Below are 25,537 nucleotides of genomic sequence, written 5' to 3'. Positions count from 1 at the left end.
TTTAAGTACTTGTACTTTACGTAAGTACTGAGTGGGGGGTGGTGGTCTGGCCTCGCTCCTCATTGCTTTATTAATACAATGCTAATTATTATATTTGTTTTTATTTCATTATATTATACTGAATTGTAAATAATACTGATAACAATAATATAATGTAACTACGCTCATACTGTATCATATTATATCATATCATTCATCTTTATATTTCACATTTTAACATTTCTTCTACATCATATATTTATTACCACTTTACCTTGACCACGAGTTATTTTTTTCATACTTTGCTATATCAATCCAAACACGCGCACACACACACACACACACACACACGTAGAGTGCAGACAGGAAAGATAGTCACGCTGTTCCCTCTTCACTGTGATCTACTCTGTACTCATATCATATCATATCATGTCACATACTTCACCATAATTGCTTTTTGTTATTTCCTGTCTGTCTGACTTATCAACCTTCTGTGCCACTCTTTTCTTGTCACGCTGTTTCACCAATTTAAAAAAACATCTTAGCATTGAGTATTAGTACATATATTCCATTTTACTCCTCTGTGTTTCTTTGACAGCTAAAGTGACTAGTTCCTGTGAGGATTAAGTTTTTTTTAATGTTTAATGTTAAGATTAAAGCAGTGTTTGTGTTGTTTGTGATGTCTTATAAAAGGCAGTGTGTAGTTGTGTCAGTGACCCTTGGAGGGAGCTCAACCCCTGTGCTGGGAAACACTGGACTAAATCATCTGCGTGTGTTCATAAGCCAGTTGAACTTTGCTCCACCTCGACCTGCTGCAGCAGTAAAATGCTGCTTATGCACTGATAAAAGAGTCACTGGGGGCAATTTCAGTCGAGTTGCCAGAACAAAATGTTGGCAGTAACACTAAACACGTACCATGTAGAGGTTCCTACAATATGTGTCATATGACGTTCACATTACATTTATATGACCTGACTTTTATATCCCAAGGTGGAGGGGATTGATGTTGGAGTTACAGAAGAGAAGGCTGCCAAGCCAGTGACCACAGATCAACACTGTGTTTCAACATTTGTAAGTGTGAAACCACTGGATATTTTTAGGAAACCTTGTGACAATTTTTTTGTGTTTCTGGCAACCAAAATTGTTTTTATTTTACGAGCTCTCAGGACTTCTCCTCCCGTGTTTATGGCGACTAAAACAGGTTTTTAAAGCCAAAACATTATCTTTTCCTGACCCTAACCAAGTGGCTTTTGAGCCTAAACCCAACTAGACAATAAGCACAGTGTTGTCACAACATAACATTGAAAATTGAACCTAAAGAAGTTTCAACATATCCATGGTTTGCAGAAACATATTTTGCCAACATTTACATGATTACTTTTGATACTTCAGTTACAGTTTGCTGTTAATATTTCTTTTACTTGTTTGCAGGACTTTGATTGCTGGACTTTTACTTGTATTGGAGTATTTATGTATAGTCTCTTGTACAGGTGCTGTACTTTGACCAGCTATAGTTAAAGTAAATATAGCTGATATGATATATTTTATGTTTGAATGAATTTTGATACAATAAATGGACTCAGAAGACAAATAGATATAGTAAAGTCATACAGTACAGAAGCTAGTATGTATTCATTAAAGCATACATTAAACATACTACAAGGCGTTTTTAACTGGTTATGAAACAATTTAATACTGATACCTCTAAACCACCTACATAAGCAAACAGGACCATCGGCAAGAAGACTGATAACTTCCTAGGTTTACATTTTCTAAGGCAAGGTTTGGCACTGAGGAGTATGTTAGCCAGTTAAAAGGAAGCAGGAGGAGATTTTCCTGTAGAAAAATGTTATGGTCATGGCTGAAACTGGGGCAGGTTCAGAGGTTAAATTGGTCTGGCATCCCGGACAGCCCCGGCAGCCTATGACAGAAACATACTCATCACCTTAATAAGGAGAAAGCACAGGAAGTGGATGCACTGGACCAGAAAACTGACCTGATGATCGCTCCCACAGCATCCCCTGTCCACCCCCCAGCCGGACCAGCCGGACCAAATTACAGCTAAGATAACCAGGCTTGGGCCAGCAGCAGGATTAAAAACAAGTTGCTTCCTTCTTTCACTTGTTTCCAAGACAAATCAAAATAATCTTTACAACTCGAGCGTGGGTGGTGCGCATACCGCTTTTGTTCACAGAATCAATACAAATGAAAGTTTCTTCTAGCTGATGGGTAGGACTGCATATGTGAGAAAAGTTGCATTGTGGGTAATGTAGGCGGCAGCTTTTGAAAAAGAAGAATGAGTGGGAAAAAAAAGGTGATTTCACCATTTTATCCTGCTTTTCAAAACCTGGCGCCTACATTACCCACAGTGCAACTTAACCACTGAATGACATCACTGGTAGAAATTTATCAAATTACATGCAGCGTCCTCCTCCCTAACCCTGTTGCTGTCACATTTGCTGTAGTTCTCCCAGAGAGCTGTAAACACACTTTAATGTGTAAAATTGACGGCGTTACCCTTTAACGCATACACAATTGTCCAAACATACCTGATAAATTATTCTTGGAATCACACCGCTATCTTTCAGCCAGGTGATGGTCGGAGTAGGGTTGCCACTAGCGACACAGGCAAGAGAGAGATGGCTTCCAACCAGAGCCTCCACCTCAGGGGGCGGGGCTTCAGTGAAGGTGGGTGGGGCTAGGGAAGAAAAAGATAAGCATTTAATTAAACACATCTATGCACCAAGGAAACCAACACTGTTTAAGACACACAATCCTGCAGTCTGTCAGATATGGACACTTCACTGTCTCCAGCAAAACGCTCTCTTTCAAGCAGCAGCAACTGCAAAGAGGGAAGCCGGACTAGCAGACAATAAATCTTTGTTTTATACACAGCATGACAGCAGCTCGGCCTTGTTTGTTAACAGCAGCAGCCTGTGTGCAGTTCCCTGACATCAAGTTACATTATGATTTCACATACCCAAGTAAAAATGTCAGCTACGCTACCTTTCAGATCTGCTAACGTGACGGTTTTGCTGCCATTTTTAAGTCTCAGATCTCATCGGAGAGCAGACGCTCAAAATATAAACAAAGCACTCGCAACTTCACTAGTTTATTACAAGTCCTCATACTCTTATTGTATGTATGATAAAGGATTTTTGAGTTTGGAAATGGCGCTAGTATTTTTCTTGCCACAAAGATAAAAGTGATTTTTCTTTTCTTATCTGAGCTACAGGTTGAGATGTTCGCTTCAGTGTCTGTACAAAGGAGGGACCTTGTGAGACTATTACAAAAACACGTACCAAATACTTACTCCTGCTGCATGACAACTAAGCTTTTGCATGCAAATATATTTAGTGGCACATAAACAGGAGGACACCCCTCCTGTTGTGTGTTTCAAGCCTGTGAAGGCCACTGAAAATCTCAAATATTGAGGCTGAGTGCAAACAAAAGGATGTGAAGAGAGCATCTTCAGGGCACGTCAGTTAAGTTACAGCCAAGGCCTCAAATACGGAGTCATAATCTGTTATAATTCTCATCTCTAACCTGACTCTCACAGACCAACTCTGTGAAACTGTCTCCCCTCACTTTGATCTGCTGATGCTTTGTTCTGTATGTTGAGAGTCACAGCTAAGGTTTGCTCAAATACATAAACTTCAAAGCGCAAAAATAATGATGCATGTTTCATATTCAGATGTATTATTTAAAGCTATCAATAAGCGTGATAATAACCATAGTCAGGGTTGAGTCTTTCCAAAACCCACGGGAAGAGCATCAGAAGTTATCCAAATTACCTGATCCGTCACGAAGGTTTTTTAAAAGAGCTATTTAAAAAGTTTTCACAAAAGTTGCTCTGACTTCTTTTTAAAAAACAAAATTTCAAAAGTTCACAGCGCCTGTCAAGAAATGTTCTTTAAACAGTGTTTTACAGAATGAATGACGTAAAAGACAGCGTGGGTGGAAGATTTTTAATTAAAAGTGCACCTTCAATGAGACTGAAGTGCCCGATGGGGCTGAAAAACACAACATCTAACAACCCACAGCTTTGCATTATTCGGCCATGATGTGGACGACTGCTGAAATCATGTCATTGTATAGGAAGTGACAAGTTTAAATATAGGATCTACAAAACGTGCTTCGATACAGCAGAGAGCGGCTCCTCCAGAGAACACTGGATTCAAAAGAGCAAAATTACACACTGCCAAACATTCATCCCGAGCAGCCAGTCAGAATAACTAAAGGACTAAGTACACAGTGTGTGTCGCAACGGGATAATAAAGAACTGTGAGGTCATCTCTTGCTGACACTGGAGGCCTGCTTAGTGAAGTTTAATATTGAACCATAACTCAAATTTATCTAGCTAAGAAAAGAGAGATCAAGGAATATATTTTAGTTTATTTATCTTTCTGCAGTGACAGCATCCCCTTACGTCAGTGTTTCCCAGGGGACAGGAATTTTCGATTCTGTCCGTACTACACTATGTTGTTACATGCTAGTTGTTAGCCTCATCCATGACGTCAGCGCTCCCTGCATCGCTCTTCATGATCCATACAGGACCCATTGCAGAAAGTTCTGGTCATTTCTCATCACCACCAGGGGGCCCAGTGGTAGACTCATCAGTGATGCACTTATGATGAAACCTTTCCATACCTGACTAGAGGCCAACTAATGCAAAAAACCTAGCACGTAGGGCAGCCTGTAAGGCACTACATTGAGTTTTCTGCACTGGAAGAGCAACCCTGAGAAAACCCTAGTGTCCTTGCACACAGGGCCCATGGATCTAATGAGGGAAATCTGCATTGCATTGTCAGAGTTGGCACATGAAGCCAAGAAAGTTTGAATTCCTGGACGTAAATTTACCAGAACCTTCCACATAGCTTACTGTGCGGCCCACAGAACATCTGCACCTCCGGGTCAGCCCTCCACTAACTTGAATGGGATTTAAAACAATTTATTTAAATCCTCTTTGAGACTTTCAAAATACTATCAGACTGAATGAATCAAATTGAAATAGTGAAATGAGTCATTTCACAATGCATCCAGAGTTTTACAGCAGCCTGTTACGGTCACCATGTCTAATTGACTTTAAAGCTTGGCGCTGTTAATGGGGGCCTGATTGATTGGCACCAGTGGAAGGACCCACGAAAGACAAACAGCTAGCTAGCTAAATGCTACCTAAAGCCCCCTTCTCTGTATAATGTGGGACAATTTATAACACTGTGTGACAGCTGCTGACGGCTCAGCAGGTGTTAGAATAACATGACTGAGGATAACTGTGAAAGTGAGAAGGCATGCTAATGTCAGCCGGATAGGCTAACTAGGGTCTACCTGTGAGATACAAATGTATAACTACAAGGGTTCCTCCCAAATGTTGTGAAAGAACAGATGTCTTAAAGTCAGTCATTAGTGCATCATGGGAGCTGACAGTGCGTCTCCTAGCAACACCGACCCTCAACTTGTCAGTCAAGTGCTGCCATGGGAAACACCCACCCAGAGGCTCGAAGCGGAGAAACTGCTTCAACAAATATGTTTTGAAAAGATATTCTTCCTTAATTACACACAACAGCTGCAGCATCACATTTAAGTGTGCGCTTACACAAAAGGAGAAAATAATTAGAGGTTTGAGTTTGACTTCAGTTTGACAGTTTTGACCCCGCGTAAAAAAGAAGCGTGTATTTAATTAAAATGTGTGACAATTAAAATGTGTGACTTGTGTGTAACATTTGTGTTAGTTTTCTACAAGCCCACACTTATCACATATTAAATGTTTCCTCTGTAATCAAAAACAATTGTATAACTCTGAGCGTCTAACTGTTGGTGCTTGACTGTATCTACTACTGAAATGAATTGAAAGTTATCCGCTCTGACTTCTTGCATTTTGATTGGCGTACCAGGCGAGGGCCGTCTTATGTAATGCCACCAAACCTTATTTATTTACATTTCACATTTGGATCACTGATTTTGCCTTATGAAGCTAAATATAATCGCCTCTCAGCCATAGGCATGAAGCCAAAACACACACACACACACAAATACACACACACTACTACATAAACCTCACCAGTTACAGAGAGCACAGTCCAGGTGCCATTTTGCAGCTCATCTGTGGGTTCATCCAGTAAGAGGATTCGACACTCGTACGAGCCCTGGTCATCCAGCAGCAGGCCCTCCAGCCTCAGGGCAGTGACTCGGACCAGAGACACCCGACCTGTGGAAACACAGTGCACTTAAAGAGGTGAGAGGGCGGCGCGTGAAGAGGCATGAGACAGGCCAACTGCGCGTGATGCTGATTCCACTTGTCATTTCTCAGGTCTGATTTGTGTGGAACTGTTGGAGTGTGAAACTCTCCCGTGCTGACAGAGAACATTGTCCTGAAACGTAGCCTGAAACACCGACACGCACGCACGCAGACGCACACAAACGGCAGCTGACGCGCGCGTGCACGCAAACTTGGAAACGTGATCTCATGGTTGCCAGGTGACGGCTCCCTCGAGCCGGAGTGAAGCTTTGCAACATCAACCCTTTATCTTCTCCAGTCCGCAGCCCACACCTCCCTGTGTCCGTGTAGCTTCACACTTTATCAGACACATAAGCGTCCAGTGGCCTGACAGGATGTAACGGCATCTGAAAAGAAGCCGTCAATGAAGGCGTTACGTAAGGACTCAGTCTTCCCTCTGCATCATCTCAGAAATAAAAACATGTTAGCGGGGGAAAACACACACAGCAGCGTGGAAGCCTCGGTGCCACTGGGATGGCTGTGTTGTGATGGTAATTATTAACAGAGGCTGTGATTTTTGGTGACTGTAGCAGGGAGGGACAGTCCTGACAGTCAAAAAGAAACCAGGAAGTTAGAGTTAGGCATGTTGGCAGTGATAACACGCCTTATTTACTTTTCCAAGCTGCCAAAGGGGACTAAATCCACAGGGGGAACGAGAGGAGGGAGGGTTAAAGCCGAGCAAAACACACATCAGCATACACTCGGGGGATTAGTGCATTTCAAAATCCTACCCTTTGACCCCTGGCAGTTTTTTTTCCCTCGCCTGCTCTCATGTTTACTGGTGCTGTGTGATATAGGTCACTACAGCACCTCAGAGGAAAGGTTGTGCCGAGGCTAGGATGCTGCGGGACCGACTGCGTGTAATCAGATAAGAGGGGGAAGGGGAAGGGTGGAGGTGGAGGTGAAGTCAGAGCGTGAACTCACGCCACTCCCGCCGCCGTTTGAAAAATGCATGACTGCGAGAGATTTCAAATCGAGGTAAATTGAGTGTGAGGCCGGATGAGAGGGAGAACGGGGAGAGGAGGGAGGGGGACGGACGAGGGAGAGTCAGAGTCTCTGAGCAGCACGAGCTGCAGTGACTTCTGGGTGTGCAAACAAATGAAGAGCGTAGTCAAATCAGGTGGATTGTTGATGTTAATAAAACAACAACATTTCCCTTTGCTTTATTCAATCTCAACTCAGTCTGAGGTAAAGAAAACTTAAGATAACAGTTATGTATGAGTAGGTCATCCATTGGAATATAATTCTTTATTCTAAAAGTCCCAAATAAAAATGTGTTCTGACAGTTTAAGAGGTATTGGATAAGTATCAGTTTCAATGGTTTATTACAAAAATAAAAGGGGATATTATTTATTTTTGAGAGCAATTACTCATTGAAGTGTGCAGCAGAATAAGCAGCAGCACTGCTAACTCTTTTACTAACTAGTATTGAATTTCATTTATTTTGCCAGTGTATTTATTTGCTAATAGAATCTTAATGCTAGTGAATGCAACATATCAGACCACAGTGTGCTTCTAACTTTGTGGCGACTGTTTTCGGGTGTAGATCCTCTCCTGTTTCAATATCCTTGTGCACAAAGCCAGGGGAATAAAGAAATGGATTTCCCTGTTTGGTGTGGAGGAGCTTCACTGCCCTGCTCACAGCCCTGACCTCAACCCAATCCAACACCTGTGGGATGAACTGGAACACCTATTGTTAGTCAGACCTTGTTAACGCTGGACTTTACTACTCTTGTGTCTGGATCCCTGCAGTCAGGTTCTGGTGGAGACCCTCCAACCAGAATAGTTATGGCAGCAGATCAATGTTTGAGGAATGAGAATGAGGAATCTAACAATTACATATGGGTGAAAAAGTTTGGCGTCCACAAACTTTTGGCCATATGGAGGATATACAGGTTACATCGTTTTTTCACGCACCGGTCAATGTTGAGGTTTTGCTGCGATAACATTCTCTTTTAGGGTAGTGGAAGGAAAACTTCCAAAATACACATTCAGATTTCTGTTCTGTAATTGTATGCAAATTAATGCATATTTAATTAAAAATGCCTGATTTGCATTTTAAACATGAAATATCAGAAAGCTTGTCACACAAAAGGGAGTAAGCGATCATCTGGGGAAGATTCATGGTGATATCAGCTGGTTATTTTATTTTATTTTTTTACCCTATTCACCTGTAGTGTCTTCTCTGATAAATTCCCTGCAGTGCTACGTTGCACTTTGGGTAATTTAGGCACCAGGTTTTAAAAAAGGAAGAAGAACGCACAGAATAAAAAAGGTTCTGGTTCTGCTCTATCACTTCGGATAAAATGTTTTTAAACTGCCAATAATAAGGGCCAACAGTGTTATAGGAGTGCAATGCTAGACCAGCTTTTAAAAACCTGGCGCCTTCACTACCCACAATACAACATAGCCCCTAAGTGACATCACTTGAGTTCATTTTTTTCAGATTACATGCAGCTTCTTCTGGACCCACAAAAGGCTTTATACTACTTTGACACATATTATGCAGTAGTACTCCCCAAGACCTGTAAACACTTTAATGAGTAAATGAGACTCAAGACTAGTTGTTATTGCTATGGCCGATTATCTTGGCTGATATTTAGCATTTTTCCTGTTACTGGTATCTTTGTTTTTAGTTTCCACTCGCCGATAAATTAAATTAAACAATACGCTACTTCGGCTCTGATGCAGCACCTGTTCTCTGTCTGTTGTCACAACTCCAACACAACACTATCTGATTGATTACACGTCATGTGCAAAAGCCCATCAACACTTCATTATTTTGAATCTGCAAGGAACTGTAACTCAAGGTATCAAATACATATAGAGGAGTGAAGGTGTGAAGTAGCAGAAAATGGAAATACTCAAGTACTTTAAAATTGTACTAGTTAAAGTACAGTACTTGAGTAAATTGTACTTAGTTGCATTCTGTCACTGGTTATAATATCACTGCAAATGTATGACATCAGTTCCAAATTTTGATTATGGGTCAGTATCAGTATTGGTCCTGAAAAAACAGTCGGTCGATCCGTAGTTGAGAGTCTACAGTCATCAAAATAAATACAAAAAATAATCTTCCCTGTGCAGGTGTTTCTCCAACATTTAGTCATTAAGAATCTAATCTCCTGCTAGAAATTAGCCTCAGTATAGCCGCTGTAAGTGACTCAAAAATGACTTCAAGTTCTGCTGGAACAGAAACTAAAATGATGCCACAGATCACCAAATACAGGTGCTACAGCAGGGACTGAAAATGACACTGACAACATGTAGAAGCCCCGCCCCCACCTCCACCACCTCCTCCCCCTCCTCATGTTCTCTGCCCCGCTCCATCTCCTCTCTGCTCACTGAATCCATTAAATCAGCCAAAGAGCAGCTTTTTGACTGGCCCGAGCTTAACAATCAGTTCATCTCTGGCACACCCACAGCGATGCACCGCTCCCTCAAACACACCACTGACCGCTGCATTCATTTGCCAAACTGTTTCCAGCTGAAGCCCCCCCACCCCCACCCCCGGAGGCTTCGTCCTTCAATACACTCTCAGGTGACAGAAACACTAAACCATTCAGCGCTGTCAGAAATACAACCTTCTCAGATGAGAAGTTTGAAAATCCTACAGAATCAGACGAGGTTATTAAACACTGCAGTCATTATCTTCCTTAAAATATGTGAAAGGATACATGTAAAATTATCTGCATTGAGTTGAAATACCAATTTAAATCCTTTGTGTGGCGTCGTTTGAGGAGATCAAAGAGTAGAGTGAAGATCCTTTTTGTTGATCTCATCCGTCCTTTTGTTTTACACTCTGTTAAACCTTGATTTTGCTTTAGTTTGTCAATTTTATGAAAAGCATTGGTGTCGAAACATCAAAAAAAGTTCACTTTAATACAAGTTCACTTTAAATCAACACTGACAGGTTATGAAACTCACTAAGACGTAGGCCCTTCACTGACAATGGAACACTTCAAAGGCCACAGTGTGTTTTATTCAGAGTGAAGGATGCTCCAGAGATATTGATTTTTCTCTCTTCCAAAATGAATACGTAACATTTTGGAAATGAAGTTTTTTAAATGATAAAACAAAACGTCTTCTGGGTGGAATCAATGGGGGAAGTGTCTTGTTTGGTTGGACAGGCCTCTGTGCGGAAAAATTATATAAATTCAATACCATTTTGCGCGACACGGACGTTTATGTCCCTGAGAATGTGATATCCGCGGGCAGGGAGCCCACATCTTTTCTCTCAGAGATGCCGTCAGCTCTTGGCAAGCCGCGCCGAGCCATTCAGGTTTCGGTTGGAGAAAAGAGGCAGATAAGGTTTCACTCCACGCTGCTTGTTGCTCTATTAAAGCTCCACTGTGTGATGGTTTGAAATTTGAATTTAGGAGCTTTCTGCCTATCCAAAAAAAAAGTGGAGCCGCTCGCCTCTGCAGAACGGTCGTGAATAATCCCACTGCAAACTCTCATGTTTGTCCATGCGGGGAAGGAAGCATATTAGCCATGTTAGCTGTGTGTAATGTGTTACGCCTGCACACAGTCTGCTTCTGCTGATTGTGATGGGATTTACATGCAAACAGTGTATTTATACAGCTGTATTTTTATGGAGTCAGCAGCTGTATGGCTGCTGAGGGACGTTTCTGTCCTCTTCACAGAGTAGACACTAATCCTTTGATCTTTACTGCTCTATTACAACAAATACATTTAAACAAAGAATATTAATGGAGGAGGTGACCCGCAATCAGGGAAGTTCAACTTTTATCCTCTTAAGGTGGCGATGAGGGAGGAATGGTGGCAGAAAGCGAGCAGCCGCAGCAGCAGAGGGAATCACGTGAGAATCACAACCACTAAACAACAGTTGGACTCTGGGTCCTGAAGCAAAACCGCCGTGACACCGGAGAACATTCAGGGCCCGGGGAGGTGAAATCCACACCAGGGTTTCCATCTCTGAAGCGTTACTTTCCCATGCTGCACCTGTTACCTTCACACCAGCCAGTACCTGTGAGAAAGCCTGAGCTCAGCATCAGATCGGACAAAGCACCTTTTTCAAACCTTTTGTGTCCACTAAGAACAGCAGCTCTTCTGTTTGTCACCGGAGAGCGTGTGATTAGCATACCTTTTAAAGCAGGTGCTTTATGGTGGAGTGAAGAGTGCAGGAAGTGTAATTCATGAGCCAAAGGGCAGGCAAACTTTAGGGTTTTCACTAACAGTATCGCCCAACTTCTTCTGAGACTAACACCCGGTGTAATGAAGTGTGACATCAGCGTGCGTTGAGGGATCGTCCTCAGAGTCAGCCACAAAAGGCTACTGTCTTTTATGAGCCCGGGCTGGAATTAAAGTCTGCCCCGCTCCCACTTACGATAATTCATCAGCCAAGGTTCACCCTGACTTTATTGCTATGTAAATGTCTGTATCGTATTTCCTGCTCGCTCGGGGTTAGATGAGGGAGTGGCATTCGACTCAAATGAGAAAGGCCCTGGCTCAGCTGAATGCAGGCTCTGATCCTTTGACAAATACACACCTAAAAGCAATGATTACTGCTCTTTACTGTGTGTCAGTACAACCAATAAACCTGTGATACCAAAAGGTTTTTCTACATTGTAATAAAACAGTGGCTTAAAGGATGAGGCTGGCAATGTTCTGTACTTTAAGTTCGAAACAACAATAAACTGATCCTCCGAACAGGCATTTTATGTTTGGCCAAATTCTGATTCTGATGTCACCGGGCAAACGCTATTAGATCATACTCTCATGGCGGCCATTTTCTTCTGACATCGCCCTCAAGGTGGGAAGCTTGTATGCCGGTTCCAGGTTGCAAATCGTATAAATGTACAGAAGCTGGCGAATTGTTTACCATTTCATTACTTCCTGACTGATTAGCTGAATTAAAAATAAACGTATACATTGTGATGAACACTGTCCTACACATCTGACAGCCCGAGATGATAAGAAAACAATGGACAGACGATGCAGCTGTGCCACCCGTCATTTTTATTTGACTCTGAAGCACAGATGACTCCTCTCTCCTTGTGTCTCGTCCACGCCTCCTCCGATCACATCTCGTGTGAAGGGACTAATGCGCAAGGAGAGGAGGCGAGAAAGGAGTTGAGAATAGGCAAACAGAAATGAGAAGAGGGGAGGGCCTTTTTTGCAAACTGGAGCTTAAGGTCCCCATATCTTGGATCATTTGTCTCTTTTTTACTTATTTTGTCTGAATAACAATGTAAAGAAATCCTAAAGCAATCAGAATGATTAGATCGAAAAAAGTCCAAATATTCACATTGAAGAGACTTTACAGGCTAGAAATCTGTAGCTTTTTTTCATGAATTACCTTAAATTTTGAATTAATATGATTAATTCTCTGTTGACTAATGGAGTAACTCATTTTTCCCCCTTACTTTATCTCCCGAAAAGTATCTTTCAAAAATTGGAAAATTGGATAGAGACTCATTCAATGCTGTCTGAGAGTATCTCAGACTGTATTAGCTCATTCCAGCTATTTATTGAAGCCACGATGTTCTCTAGAACTCCATCAAAAAGAAATATTCTCGATGGCTTGTGCACCATTTTCTACAAAATTCAGTCTGGCACATTTGGTATCTTTGGAAAACTTTAGGAACTCCACTCGAATTTCAAATGAAGCTCTGTGGGTTTGAACAATGTTTAGCCCCACAGGATGAGTCTGAAATGAATGATGCAACAGCAGGTAAGTAGGGTTTAAGAGGTTGAAATCTCTAATTGTTTCACAAATGTTGATTCTATCTGCCGGTACTGAAGCCGCTGAAAATAACTGACAAGTGGTAGTTAGCTGTCTGCTATCTGCTCCCACCTGAATGTTAAACAGCAAGAATTCATTCCACTCTTTGAAGTGGGATCCTTGTGCCTGCTTGAGCAGTTTCTTTCTAAAAGTGCATTTTGGTCAAAACTACAGATGGTGCTCCAACAGAAATTCTAAATATTCTTCAGAAAGGTCGATAGGTTGAATTTATCCGCAGGCAGCTCTATGGAAAAGAAAACGAATGTGACAAAAGAAAGATCTGAGCCACCCAGACATGCTTTCCTTTTGTCCACACCAGTCCCATTGTTTGTGACTTTAAAGGATAACAGGAGGTACATACAGGTATTCGCGGTCCATTGAGGATCTTTTTCTTCACAGACTCTCTTTGTTCTCGAGGCTGTGGGCAGCAATTGAACAATAGGTGGTGATGCAATGTGAGAGTTTCAGCTCCTTTAAAAAAGTAGCTCCCACTGAGGCTGCTTTGAAAAGGTCATTAAGGTGTGGTGCTGGATATACTCTGAGACACAGATACTGGTAACAATCTCTTAGTGGGAGAAACTGGGAGTGAAGCATGTCATGACCGTCCTCATTCTAATCATTTTCAGCCTGGGGCTTACATTTCTGCTTTCTATGATAATGACAATTTTGGTTGCATAGTGACCATTCGTATATATGAGATGTATGTATATCTATGCAGCCCAGTCTCAGTCAAAGCATGTGATAGACAGGTTGATCAACAGGACTGGGTTGATGACGATTGTGGTCTGCCACGCCTATAGGTGGGGAAGTACAGCGTGTATGAAGGCTTGGTTCCGGAAATGTGCAATAATGCCGGGAGCAAAGGACGGTCGTAGTGGTAGAATGTAGAAAGTCTACATAGGGAAGACTTTGGGGTCGGTCAGGTGGAGACCAGGGTTTGAATTCTGTTTAGTTATTTTAAGCAAAAACATCACCTTTTCCAAAACCTAAACCTAAGTAGTTTTTGGGGCCTTTATTTTGAAAGTGCAACTGGACGTTACATATTTATTATTGCTCACTTGCCGTGAAATGAGACTGTGTTGTTTTCATAGGCAGGTGAGACCAAACGGCAAATCTGTTACACAGTTTAATCCCTGATAAGATCAAATCTGCTGATGATATTTGCCGTGCGGATGTTTCAGGTACTACTTGCAAGTAGATATGTTAAAATTGCTCTTCATTATCTTTCGACATGACCTAAGTGAGTGAATTAGTGCGTGACCACTGCATATAAAAAAGTACAAACGTTTAATTATAAGCGTAAAAGCCTTTTTTACACCAAGCACAGATTTTTGTCCGAAAAATTTGCACAGACATTTCCAAAAACTGATTGAATGGGTTCTTAAAATGTATGCACACCGCTGCAGAAACTTTGTGTGGGGGAGAAAACCTCAGCAATTTGAGTCAAGGACAATATATAATGAATACAGTGATGGTAACGTAGCTGATATTCACTTGATTACCTAATATGTTGGTTGAGTAAAGGGGGTAGTAGCAACTTTAGGGATCCAGGGTGAGATCATTGGGCCTCATTCACGAAACGTAACTGACCAAATCTGATTGTGAAGTGTACTTATTAACATTTGCACAAACAAGAGACGAGGACGGGGACAGAAACTGACCCCGGTGTGCATAGATGTCCCACAGAAAAATCACATGCAGAATGTCAGTATTGCTGCATCGCATTTTCCCACTGGACTGCTGGGAAACGGCTTTAAGCATGTATAATAACACAATATGCTGTTTCAATGATAGTAAGTATGCATTTACTGCAACCCTCCAAAAAACTTGGACGCTGTGTAAAACAGAATTGAAAACAGTACAGAGACAATATATATTTAATGGTTTCCTCATCAGCTTCAACGTTTTTTGTAAATAGGTTGGGCTGTAACATTACAATGTTCAGCTGGATTACGTGTTACGATCATCCGTAGCAGCTCACCTTCATATTGTGGATGGACACGTGGTGCGTAGGATCCAAATTTGATCAGGACGGGGATTTCAAGTCCCTGTCGAACCCATTCCACCACATGCAGGGACGCTGAGGACACAGCTGCTGGATCTGATGGAGGAAAGCTACACTCCAGCTCCACCACACCTCCGGCCTTTCCACGCACCTCCGAGCTCACACCTTCAGTGGTCACTGTTGGGTTTGTCAGATGCAAAATGACAAATTACTTTCAGTTAGTTAACGGTTATGTTTGATAATGTAAAATAATTAACTAGTATGAACAATGGTGTGCACATATCATAGAAAAGATTAGCAGAAAGTACAGTGGGATGCAAATGTCTTATCAAACTGTGGAGATACTTACAAAATAGGCAAACCACAGTGAAAGTCTGCAAATATGATCTGGTTGACCCCATATCTGTCACTCATACAACCTGCAGCATGTTCAATCTGTTGGCAAAAGAGACACAATTGTCACAATCGCATTACTTCCTTGGCTGCGTGCAAGAAGACAGCCATCTGTGACAGATTTCCAAACTAAAAAGGCTACAGCAGGGCTGCCGCTTCTGTCATAATTTTACAGACGGGGGGAGAGGAGCGCTCGTTTTTTTATACAGCTTTCCAATAACTGGAATTCATCCCATATCATTACACAAATGGGCAGAGCTGCCTCCGCTGCCAGAAAACTCCCTGGCCCTATATCCTTTTCTGAAAGTAAATGTCATAAATGTCACATAAATCTTTTGAGAGTCACGTGCGGAGCGACATCTAAGTGTTTTATTTAGAACACATCAATGAAGACGTTTGGCTGGAGGAGCCAGGAGACTCAGCACTCAAGGACGGAGATAAGCTGAGCTGATGGGAGCGTATAGGCTGCATCAGGCATCAAGGAGTGCAACTTAATGTCAAGACCATTCAATCCCGTCAAAGCAACCCCTGGTTGGATTTTATCAAATGTGTCAACCGGAGTGAAGAAGCCAACACGATAGGTCAGATTTAAGATACACACACACACACGCACACACACACACACACACATATTAAAAGTCATCTATCATTTTCACCATCAATCACCTGCTATGGTAGAAGCTACAAATGTGTGTGTGAAATTGCTCCTTAAATTCTTAAAGGTCCTGTAAAGTCCTCATTTTCAGGTTCATACGCTTATTTCGGGTGAGTACTAGAAGAAGTTTAAATGCTTAAATGTTCAAAAAAAGATATTATTTTTCTCATACTGTCCATTGCCCGCTGTCTGAATGCTCCTGTCCGCTCTTATTGGTCAGCTCACACAGGCCTGAGCAGGCACCGCCCACTGTGTTCCTGTCTCATGACATCACAATTTCACAAAAGTTTTGACGGGTTGTTTGAGGCACAGTTTCTGAATACAAGCTGTGTGTATTTCTTCTTGCATTCAGCAATATGACACTTTGGCACTATTCATTTACAATAAGGGGCCTTTAAATGTCTCACATGCTGTTGCAAGTACTTCTCTTCTACATGTGTCCTGATATCACACAGACAGGAAATGGGCTGGCATCCGCTCTGCATCCACACACCGGTCCAGCCTTGCTTGCTTTAGCCCACATCTATAACATCTCATAAAGCTAAGTTAATGACTGTACACCCACGTAAAGAGTATGACTAATTTTCGGTGGCAACGCCTCAAACAAATGCTGCATGCTCCAGTTCACATGTCTACTCACTCACAAAGGCAAACATCAAGAAGCGTGCCAGATAAGAGCAGAGAACTGGGTCTCTGTTCCATGAACAAACAACACTGACACTGTGTGTGCTCAAAACATTTTTCAGATTCTTTATCCAAAGTGAAACTAGGTGCCCACTGCATTTTTTTAAGCATTTAGCTAAAACACAAAGCTACTGAAATAGTATCACACATGGAGAGTCATAAAGTCATTTAATATCTGTTACACACCTTCATTTACCTTAAAGGGAATGTCAAAAATGTAAACTGAGTCATGACCTACTCACCCAGGTGTGGATGGAAACGTCAGGTGAAGTTTCGTAGACCACAAAACATTTCTGGAGCCTTACAGCAAATTAGCGTTGCAGCACTTTCCTAAACAACTGCAGTAGATGGGGAATTGTCTGAAAACATAAAAAACAATCCAAAAAAGCCCCCAGAGAATGGCTCCATATAGCTCGTCCTGCCATAATCCACTGAAAATACAATTGTACGTGCACCCACTTCAGAAGGGGTGTGCGCTTTTAGCTGAGCAGCTACAGTGAAGATTTTGACTTAATAAAGGGTGAGTTTTCCTTTAAGTTTGCTACCATTAGCGAGCATTAGCCACCATAAGCTACTGGTCAAATACTAGACATGAATTCAAATTAAAAAATTGTTATGGGCCTCTCTCAAAAGTTACACAGTGTCACTTTAAGTTAAAGTAACAGTACTGGTATAACAACATAATCCATTATAAGTACAGTATATATAGTTTTACATTTGTATATGCTGGTTAATAGTTTTGTATCTTTCCTATATTTCCTTATAACATGAAATGTAAGTCTGAAATGTAGTGGACTACTGGAAAAGTAAAGTAAACTGCGCTCCGGTAAATTTATTAACACTGTCAATGAAGTGGTGGAAAGTACTTCAGTATACCGATGAGATAAAGTACACTGGTTGAAAATTGTTTCTTGAGTGTGATGTCAATAAACATGTTTACTCCTCAATGTAAAGACACAATACAGGTAAAGTAGCCAATCAGAGAGAGAGAAGTGAAGGTTGTTGGCAGATGTGAAACAGCTCCAATGAAAGCTCAACAACAACCAGTGAGAAAAATAGGCCCATAACCTTGTGGTAAAAATAAGTCAGTATTTGTGAAGAGATCTCTTATTGAAATTGGAAGTTAAAGTTTGACTGACAGCACACGGCTTATATCATTTCAGGCTGTTGTAATATAACATTAATTTCTTGAATGCTACCTACCACAAAATGCGATGTCAACATTGGCACATAGAGTGCAATACAACTTCAACCATAATGGAAATGTGTCCTTGGCATTGTGTATATAGAACACTGCAACATTAAGACGTGATATATTACAGGCAAAGAGAACAGGTAATAACATCTGAGACGTTTATCACATCAAATCTACACATACAGCCAAACAAGTACTCCTCAACAGTGGCTTTATACTTTATACTCGCAGGACTGTATGGTGTTAAGAGCTGCAACAATGAGTCGATTAATCAAAGAGTTGTTTTATATAGGAAAGTTTAAAACTTCAAAGTCACACCAATGGGTGCTCCTCTCTCCCACAGACAACACTGCTCCTGAAACGCCTCATCAGTAGTCCCGCCTCTAAGGCCATGACTTTGTGACATCACACTACGTCACCATGTCACACATTTGCGCAATTTTATGCCTTGCTGCTAGTTCGGCACATAAGAATTCATTTAGCACAGCTGCTCTGTTGTTGTTAGCGGTGTTGGCTCAGGCGTGTGTGAGCTGACCAATCAGAGCAGACTGGGTATTAAAGTGGTGGTCTTAAAGAGACAGGAGCTAAAACAGAGCATTTTAGGAAGGAATACAGTGCTCAAGTACTGGACAGTATGAGAAAACTGTTTTTGGAGCCTTAAAGGTGCACTATGTAACTCTTTTTTAGTGACAATTTTGGTTATACCATTCTGTATTCTTGAACTATATTTCTGAATAGACAATGTGCTATTTTTGTACTCAAACTCAAAATATGTAAACACATGGCCTTTAAGTGCATCAAAAACTCATGTTAGCGTTTGCAGTTCTATTCCATGTATCAAGAGCTCCGTCTTTTTGTTTACAGGCCTATAAAAACTTGCATAGTGCGCCTTTAAAGCATGTATACCTATGCTAGAAGTAACCCAAAATAAAATTATGAATCTGAAAATTAGCATTATATGTCTCCTTTGTCTCTAGAAACTATTTTAGTATTTGATTGATCACTAAAAATCATTTTAAAAAAAGAAAAATGTCCAAATTATCTGATTTTAGCTTCTCAAATGTGAATATTTATTGTTTTCTTTACTCCTCTACGACAGGAAACTGAAAAACAAAACAAGACATTTGAGGACTTTGGACAATGGACAATATTTTTCACCATTTTCTGACATTTATAGACCAAACAGCTAACGGATTAATCAAGAAAATGGTCGACAGAATAATCAATAATGAGAATAATAGTTACTTACAGCCCTGATAGGGTTGTTTGAATTTGGGACACAGTGAGAGCTCTAAAACATCTATACATATGTTGATTTTATGATGTTTCTTTTGCATAGCTTCTGTCTATCTATGTTTACACGTGTGTGTTTATAACCTTCATAATCAAGGTCCATTTTTAATAACAAGGTCAACTACATTTGTATGGTCGGATGAATGATGTCATCCTCAGTGAGTATGAGCAGCGAACACACCCTCGTCCCAGCAGCACAGGCCATATCCATAAGGCTTTTATGGGCTTTTTCATTTCATGGCAGGGGCAAAGTCTGCACCGGTGAAAAACAATTACGCTGGCTGTCAACAGCTGCAGCGCCTTGTTCCAACACACTCCCATGCTTCAGCAAACAGCGCGGCGTACACAGATTCTCCACAAAATCAAAGTGGAAGTCAAAAGAAATCCTCAATCTGCGCTGCGTCTGCTGATCGCTGCCTGTTGGAACATCAACAGACGCCTGTCAGACTCCCGTCTCCTGCCCTTCACCCATGTGGCTTCATGCAACGCAGCACAACACAGAGTTCTACTGAACTTATTACATTTATTATCATTAATTAGCCGTCGAGTGCTTGCTGAGACAGAGGTAAAACTTCCATCATTATGATTTTGTTGCTTCTCATCCTCGCACAGTGGGCGAGTGTGACAGACACACTCACACACATGCACAAATTAAGATTGCCTGTTGCCATGACTGAGCCAGCAGCCTCTCATCCCTGTTAGCCAGATAATTAACAGATGCTCGGCATCTTCTCCTCATTCTTCATCGACTGCCTCTTGTTAACTCATATGAATAGAGAGATGATAAGATCTGAATACCCTGTAATGATGTTCATCATGTCACTAATTAAAAAATATAACCAGACACTTCTGCTCTGCATTTGCCATCCCAATACGGATAGCTACAGATGAATAAAAATGTTGTTTATAGTTTTATGGCTCTAATAAGGTAAGACGTATTTTGTGCTGCTGGCAAAGTAGCACGGCATTAAAGTGGAACAACAATGATGAAAAAGAAACCTGTTATCGTGAGAAAGAGGGCCCGCAAATTGTGGCAAACGCAGCAAGAAGAAAGATGAGAGGCAAAAAAGGAATCTTGTTAAGCCGCGGGACATTTTCTGTCATTAAATCCGCACCGAAAACTCACAGAGCTGCCAAACAAAGCGCCCTGCGCAGGTGAAACGTTCAGCCATGGTAACACCGACAGTCTCCAGACACTTTCCCTCAGACTCACCATCCTGCCTTCCTCTGACACTGCACAGGAAATGCATAAACATAAGCACAGTGACAGCACAGCACTCTGGAAAATGTTTAAAGCTATAATAAATGAGCCAGTGGCGCACAATGGAAAGTGGCCCGTCTCGCACAGATTTATCAGCTGACAGAAATAGAAATGTCGGTGACAGGCGTGCTGTTGAAATTCTGTGTTGTTGCCGTTTTAATCTACACATGGAGAAAAATGGGGAGCAGCTGATTAATCGTGACCGAGCCACGGCAATAGATTTATCAGCCGCTCTGCCTCCTCTTAATCCAGCACACTTGAAACCAAAAGATAAAGGAGACTCTATGCATTTGTTTTCCCATCAAATGCCATTTCGTTTACACCGGCACTGCTGTGGTACATGTTTGTCTGCGTCTATTCTCAAAACACCTCCTTCATAATGTCCCGAGTATTGATCTGGACAGCTGCTGGTACTGTGTTCTTCAGGGAAAATGAAGCACAGGATTTTTGTTCAGTGGGTTAGGATGGTTTCAGAGCTGTTTGTATCTGCCAGCAGGCTTAATTGGACATTAACCTCTGGCCGGAGTGAGAGTAAAGCAGGGGAAACAAGTCAAACCCTTAATGGGCTTTGACCTAGAGGGGATAAACAAATTAATTTAGAAAACTTCACAGAAAAATTGTGCTTTTAACTCAAACTCGCAAAAAGTGTACTCCACAGATTTGGCTGTAACACTATCAGACTCACAGAGGATCAAACTGATGCAGTAGAAGCAGATATATCATCTCTTTCCTCCACACATTGTCAGAACCTGGCACCTACATTACCCACAATGCAACTAAATTCACTACCAATTCAGGTTCAGATATTGATACTTTCGATACGGATATCAGATATTGATATGCTCCGATATCAGGTTGCAAAAGATACCTCTTTGATACACGTGGTGAGCCCCGTCTCTGGCCGTGACCTAGTGGGGATTGCTTTGCATGTCTCGAGGCCAGCACTATCAGATCTTGGCACCACAAGCATGCTGCATGCCTATTGGCTTACTCAAAGGCAATTCGCTCGGTGCCATAACATTATCAAAGTTCGATACCCAACCCTAAATTCACACAGCTTCCTCTGGAGCCACAACAGCTTCTTACAACTTTGGATTTGAGTTTCCCTTCAATTTGACCGAGCTGCAGAGCTAAGACTTGAGATGTCAACTCGAGTCAGGCTTAAAGGCCCCTGTACTGAGTAATTGGGCTGTCTCAATAAACAGTTGTGACAGCTGTGAGGGAAATGTGGTGAAAACTTCAGTCGGTACTGAATGGTCCCAGAAACCACAATGAGACATGTCAACCAGCAGTGACTTGCTGCTGAGACTCATGTCAACTGTTCAACCAATCAGAAGTCGGCATGCAGTGACAATTCTTTTTAATAGTGTTGGTTGATGAGACTTGTTGACTTGTTTTTGATCGCATTTCTTTTCCCAACTGCTCCGTAACACTTCAGTTCACCAGGCTTTCAACACAGAATGTGGCACACCTCAAACCTGATACTGCAGCATAAGGCTGCAACAAACAGCTGTTTGTATTTCTGATTAATATGCAGACTTTTTTTTTGTCTTCGATTAATCAATTGATTATATTTTTGATAAAATATCATGAAATGTTGCTCACCTATATCATTTCTTAAGCTGATTCCTTCATATCGATATCTTTGTCCGACCAACTCCTTTACAATATTTATTTAAAAGAAGCAAATCTTTCTCCCATCTGAGAAGTTTAAAGCAGAGAATGTTTTGCATGTTTGCTTGAAAAATGACTTCAACTATTAAACAATCATAAAAAATAATTACATTACTTTCTGTGGATTGCCTAATAAATCAACTGACTAATGGTTTTAGCTCTGCTGTACAGTCATCACAACAGAGAGTTTCTTACACTGTTATTGCGCTGTGTATTTGGGCCTTGTTCGGACTAAGAGACTAGATTAACTTTGGACTTTGCTCCCTACGGACTTGACTCGAGACTTGAAATTAAAAATGTCAAGTCAACAGAGAGAAGGTTTGACCTGTTAAAGTCCCAGAGCAATAAAAAGTAAGTAAGGCAGTGACATACAGGCCCTGTAACGGCTGACAGCTTGAAATTTAATTAAGCTTCTGCATTAAAAGGTACTAAAATGAAATCCAGCAATCTAAAAGACTTGTGATTGACTTGAAATTTACTTATGAAGTCGTTGAGACTAAACCTGGACTTATTCCAATAAACTCTATATGCACCAGATTCTGATCATTTCTACCTGTCACACACACACATTTCCTCTTTGCCACATTTTCACAGATTTTTTAAACGGTTCTGTCCTTTGAAAACTCTCGTCAGGTTACTGATTGCTTCTCGCAGCTGAAAAATGCCGCTCATTGGCATTCAACAAGCTCTAACCCACCTCTGCAGCAGTAATTGTTATTGTGATTTAGTTACCTCAGAGCTTAAGCTCTTCTCCATGAGGTGCTTACATTATTTTGTCTGGCCCCTATAAGTGTACATTTTATTTTTCCCGTGGCTTGCACATGGCTCAGAAAAGCCCATTTTCGGATTCTAACACAAGCTTCCCATCACAATAGAAACCCTCTGCGTGGCTCGGTTTGATGTGCACTTAAGAGAAAATAGGACGGATTGAAAAGCGAGAGGAAAAAAAAGAAAAGGGAAAAATAAAGAGGTTTTCTCTGTGTGGGTATTGCATCTCTATGCTCTGATTGCAAACATTAGGTATCTTTTCTATGAATCACAGAGCAGGCAGGCAAATCCAGATGAAAGCCACAATTTTTGTGTTGATGTAATCCATGAAATATACTTCAGTCATATGGAGAACAGAGAAGGTGTTGGGTTGAGAGGACAGATAGGACGAAGTCAGTGTTTTGCAAATTATAAATACGTCTTCAGGCTATAAAGTCAAGTCCAAAACATATAACCACCACCATTTAATGCCACTTCAATTATTCAAATAGACTGACATCACTTTGCATTTCACTTATTTGTGTTTTTATCCATGAGGTGTACAGAAAATCTATTATCTTTAACATTTTTATTTATTCCTTTACAATTAATTTGAGATTTTTTTGTTTTGCACGTAGCCATCTGTTTTTTGTTGATAACAGCAGAGTCTTTACATCTCAGTCCGATAAGCTGAGGAATCATCTGCTGTCTGTCTGCTTGTCTTCACTGCCAAACAGCACCTTTTCCCTTAAGCTACCACAATGCGATTGGCTGCTGTCAAACTGATTCAAAGCATATCTGGTGTCGAAAATGCGGAGATTTTACCACATGAAATCATTCCACAAATAAGAAGCCTGACTGCTGCTGATTTTGTAATGGTCATTAGATTCCTGACTGGACTGAACACCTCGTTAAAAGTTTGGATTTCCTAGACAGGAGGCAACCTGACTGCAAAAACAGCTGGAACTCAATATTAAGAAGGCAGCCCAATCACCAGAATAAATGCTGGAAACATGCAAGCCATGGATATGTTAAAACTTAACATTTGATATGTTGAAGTTTAAGTTTCTTCAGGAAAAGATTATAGTTAGAGTTAAGGGCTACATGGTTTCGTTGTTACAAACATGTCACAAAATCCCGACGTCTCATTAAAAATATCAAGTGGTTTCACGCTTACAGTGTTGGCATGCCGTCTCAAACAGTGTTCTCTCGCTTGGCAGCCGTCCCTCACGCCATCACCACCCCCTCCACCTCCTGACGTGACTGTCAGGGGAGGTGGTGGAGTTCAGCAAGGCGAGAAGGCTGCCAGGCCACTGACCTCGAGACTGTTTCAACACGTGTAAGCATGAAACCACTGGACACACTGTTAGACTCTGCTGTAATTACTGGAGTTACTAAAGGCAAAATGCCCAGTTAACTACTGTAATATGCATTGCATCCTGGGTATTGTTCATGATATTTCAGTACTGAATATTGTGAAATTGCTGTATTCTACTGTTCACAACAGCAGTATTGCTACTGTAGTTGAAGAAGAGTCTTCTAACTGTAAAAGAAATGTGTCAGTAAAATTTTTAATATGCTCACATAGCATCATTTTTTAATTATGTCTGGTCTGACACATTATCCAGCCGTGTAAATAATTGAATGAAAATCATGGAGAGAAATAAGAACGTTGCGGTAAGTAGAAAATTGATATTCTTAATGAGACCTCGGGACATCTCTCAAGTACTATGGGTTGAAAGATCCGTTGCCAATTGCTAATAAAATAAATACATTTAAAAATGTGCTTCTTTGGCTCTGATGCAGCGTGCAAGCTGCAGAGTAACTAGTAACTTAGGGTATGGAATAAATGTAGTGGAGTAAAGACTACAATATTTGCCTCAAAATGTAGTGGAGTGGATATATAAAATCACAGAAAATACAAGTACCTCAAAATTGTACTTAAGTACAGTACTTTAGTGAATGTACTCAGTTACATTCTATCACTCTTTAGTGCCAAAACTCCAAAATGTCTTGGTAATTTGCTACGAGAGAGATCTGCTTTCCTTCTTGTTGCAGTCTGAAGTGGGTGGGGCTTAATTCAAAAAAAGGTGATCTCAGGTTTGCACCAATCAGCAACATTTGAACCAGAACCTGATGATAGTCTGTCTGCTGAGCCCGTTTAATCCTAATGAAGCCGATTGAGTTCTGAGCGTTAAACTCCCTATAAAAGTACCTCCTGATGTCAACTTGCCCAGTCATAACTATCAGTGTTATAAAAAGAATGACTTTAACTTTTTAAAGGTCATTACTAGTCTGTTTAATATTAATGCCAGTTTTAATTATGTCGTCAGTTGTTGGTTTCCAGTCACTTCATTACAGTGTTGCACAGACTTTCAAGACATGGATAATTCATCACAATGATCACAATGTCTCCTGCAATGTTCGTCAAAGTTACATTATTGTCAAGTTGTGAGTCGGCGAGTTAATCTCCTCTCAGATGGATTCTAAATCAACATTACAGCAGACTCTCCAGTCATGACAAATGCACCGGGGGGGGGGGGGGGGGGGGGGGAGGCGCATGCAAAAACACTGGTGAGGGCTTATTAGTGTTTTGCATCTACTTCAGCCTGCTTTTAATATCAGA

At 41.2% G+C, this 25,537-nt stretch overlaps 1 protein-coding gene across 1 annotated transcript in view; it reads right to left on the bottom strand.

Annotated features, from left to right (window-relative positions):
* igsf9a (immunoglobulin superfamily, member 9a) overlaps positions 1-25,537 on the bottom strand; it is a 68,218-nt gene that overhangs the window by 41,170 nt on the left and 1,511 nt on the right. Inside the window, exons 2-5 of the mRNA XM_073477353.1 lie at positions 15,359-15,444; positions 14,986-15,186; positions 6,041-6,187; positions 2,529-2,677 (exon numbers count right to left, since the gene is read on the bottom strand). Of these exons, the coding sequence (XP_073333454.1) occupies positions 2,529-2,677; positions 6,041-6,187; positions 14,986-15,186; positions 15,359-15,410 (549 nt within the window). The 5' untranslated portion in view covers positions 15,411-15,444. The remainder of the gene's footprint in view (positions 1-2,528; positions 2,678-6,040; positions 6,188-14,985; positions 15,187-15,358; positions 15,445-25,537) is intronic.

This window comes from Pagrus major, chromosome 12 (genome assembly GCF_040436345.1).
Source record: "Pagrus major chromosome 12, Pma_NU_1.0".
Taxonomy (NCBI): Eukaryota; Metazoa; Chordata; class Actinopteri; order Spariformes; family Sparidae; genus Pagrus; species Pagrus major.
Note: the sequence above shows the minus strand (reverse complement) of the source record. Positions and strands in the feature narration are given on the sequence as shown.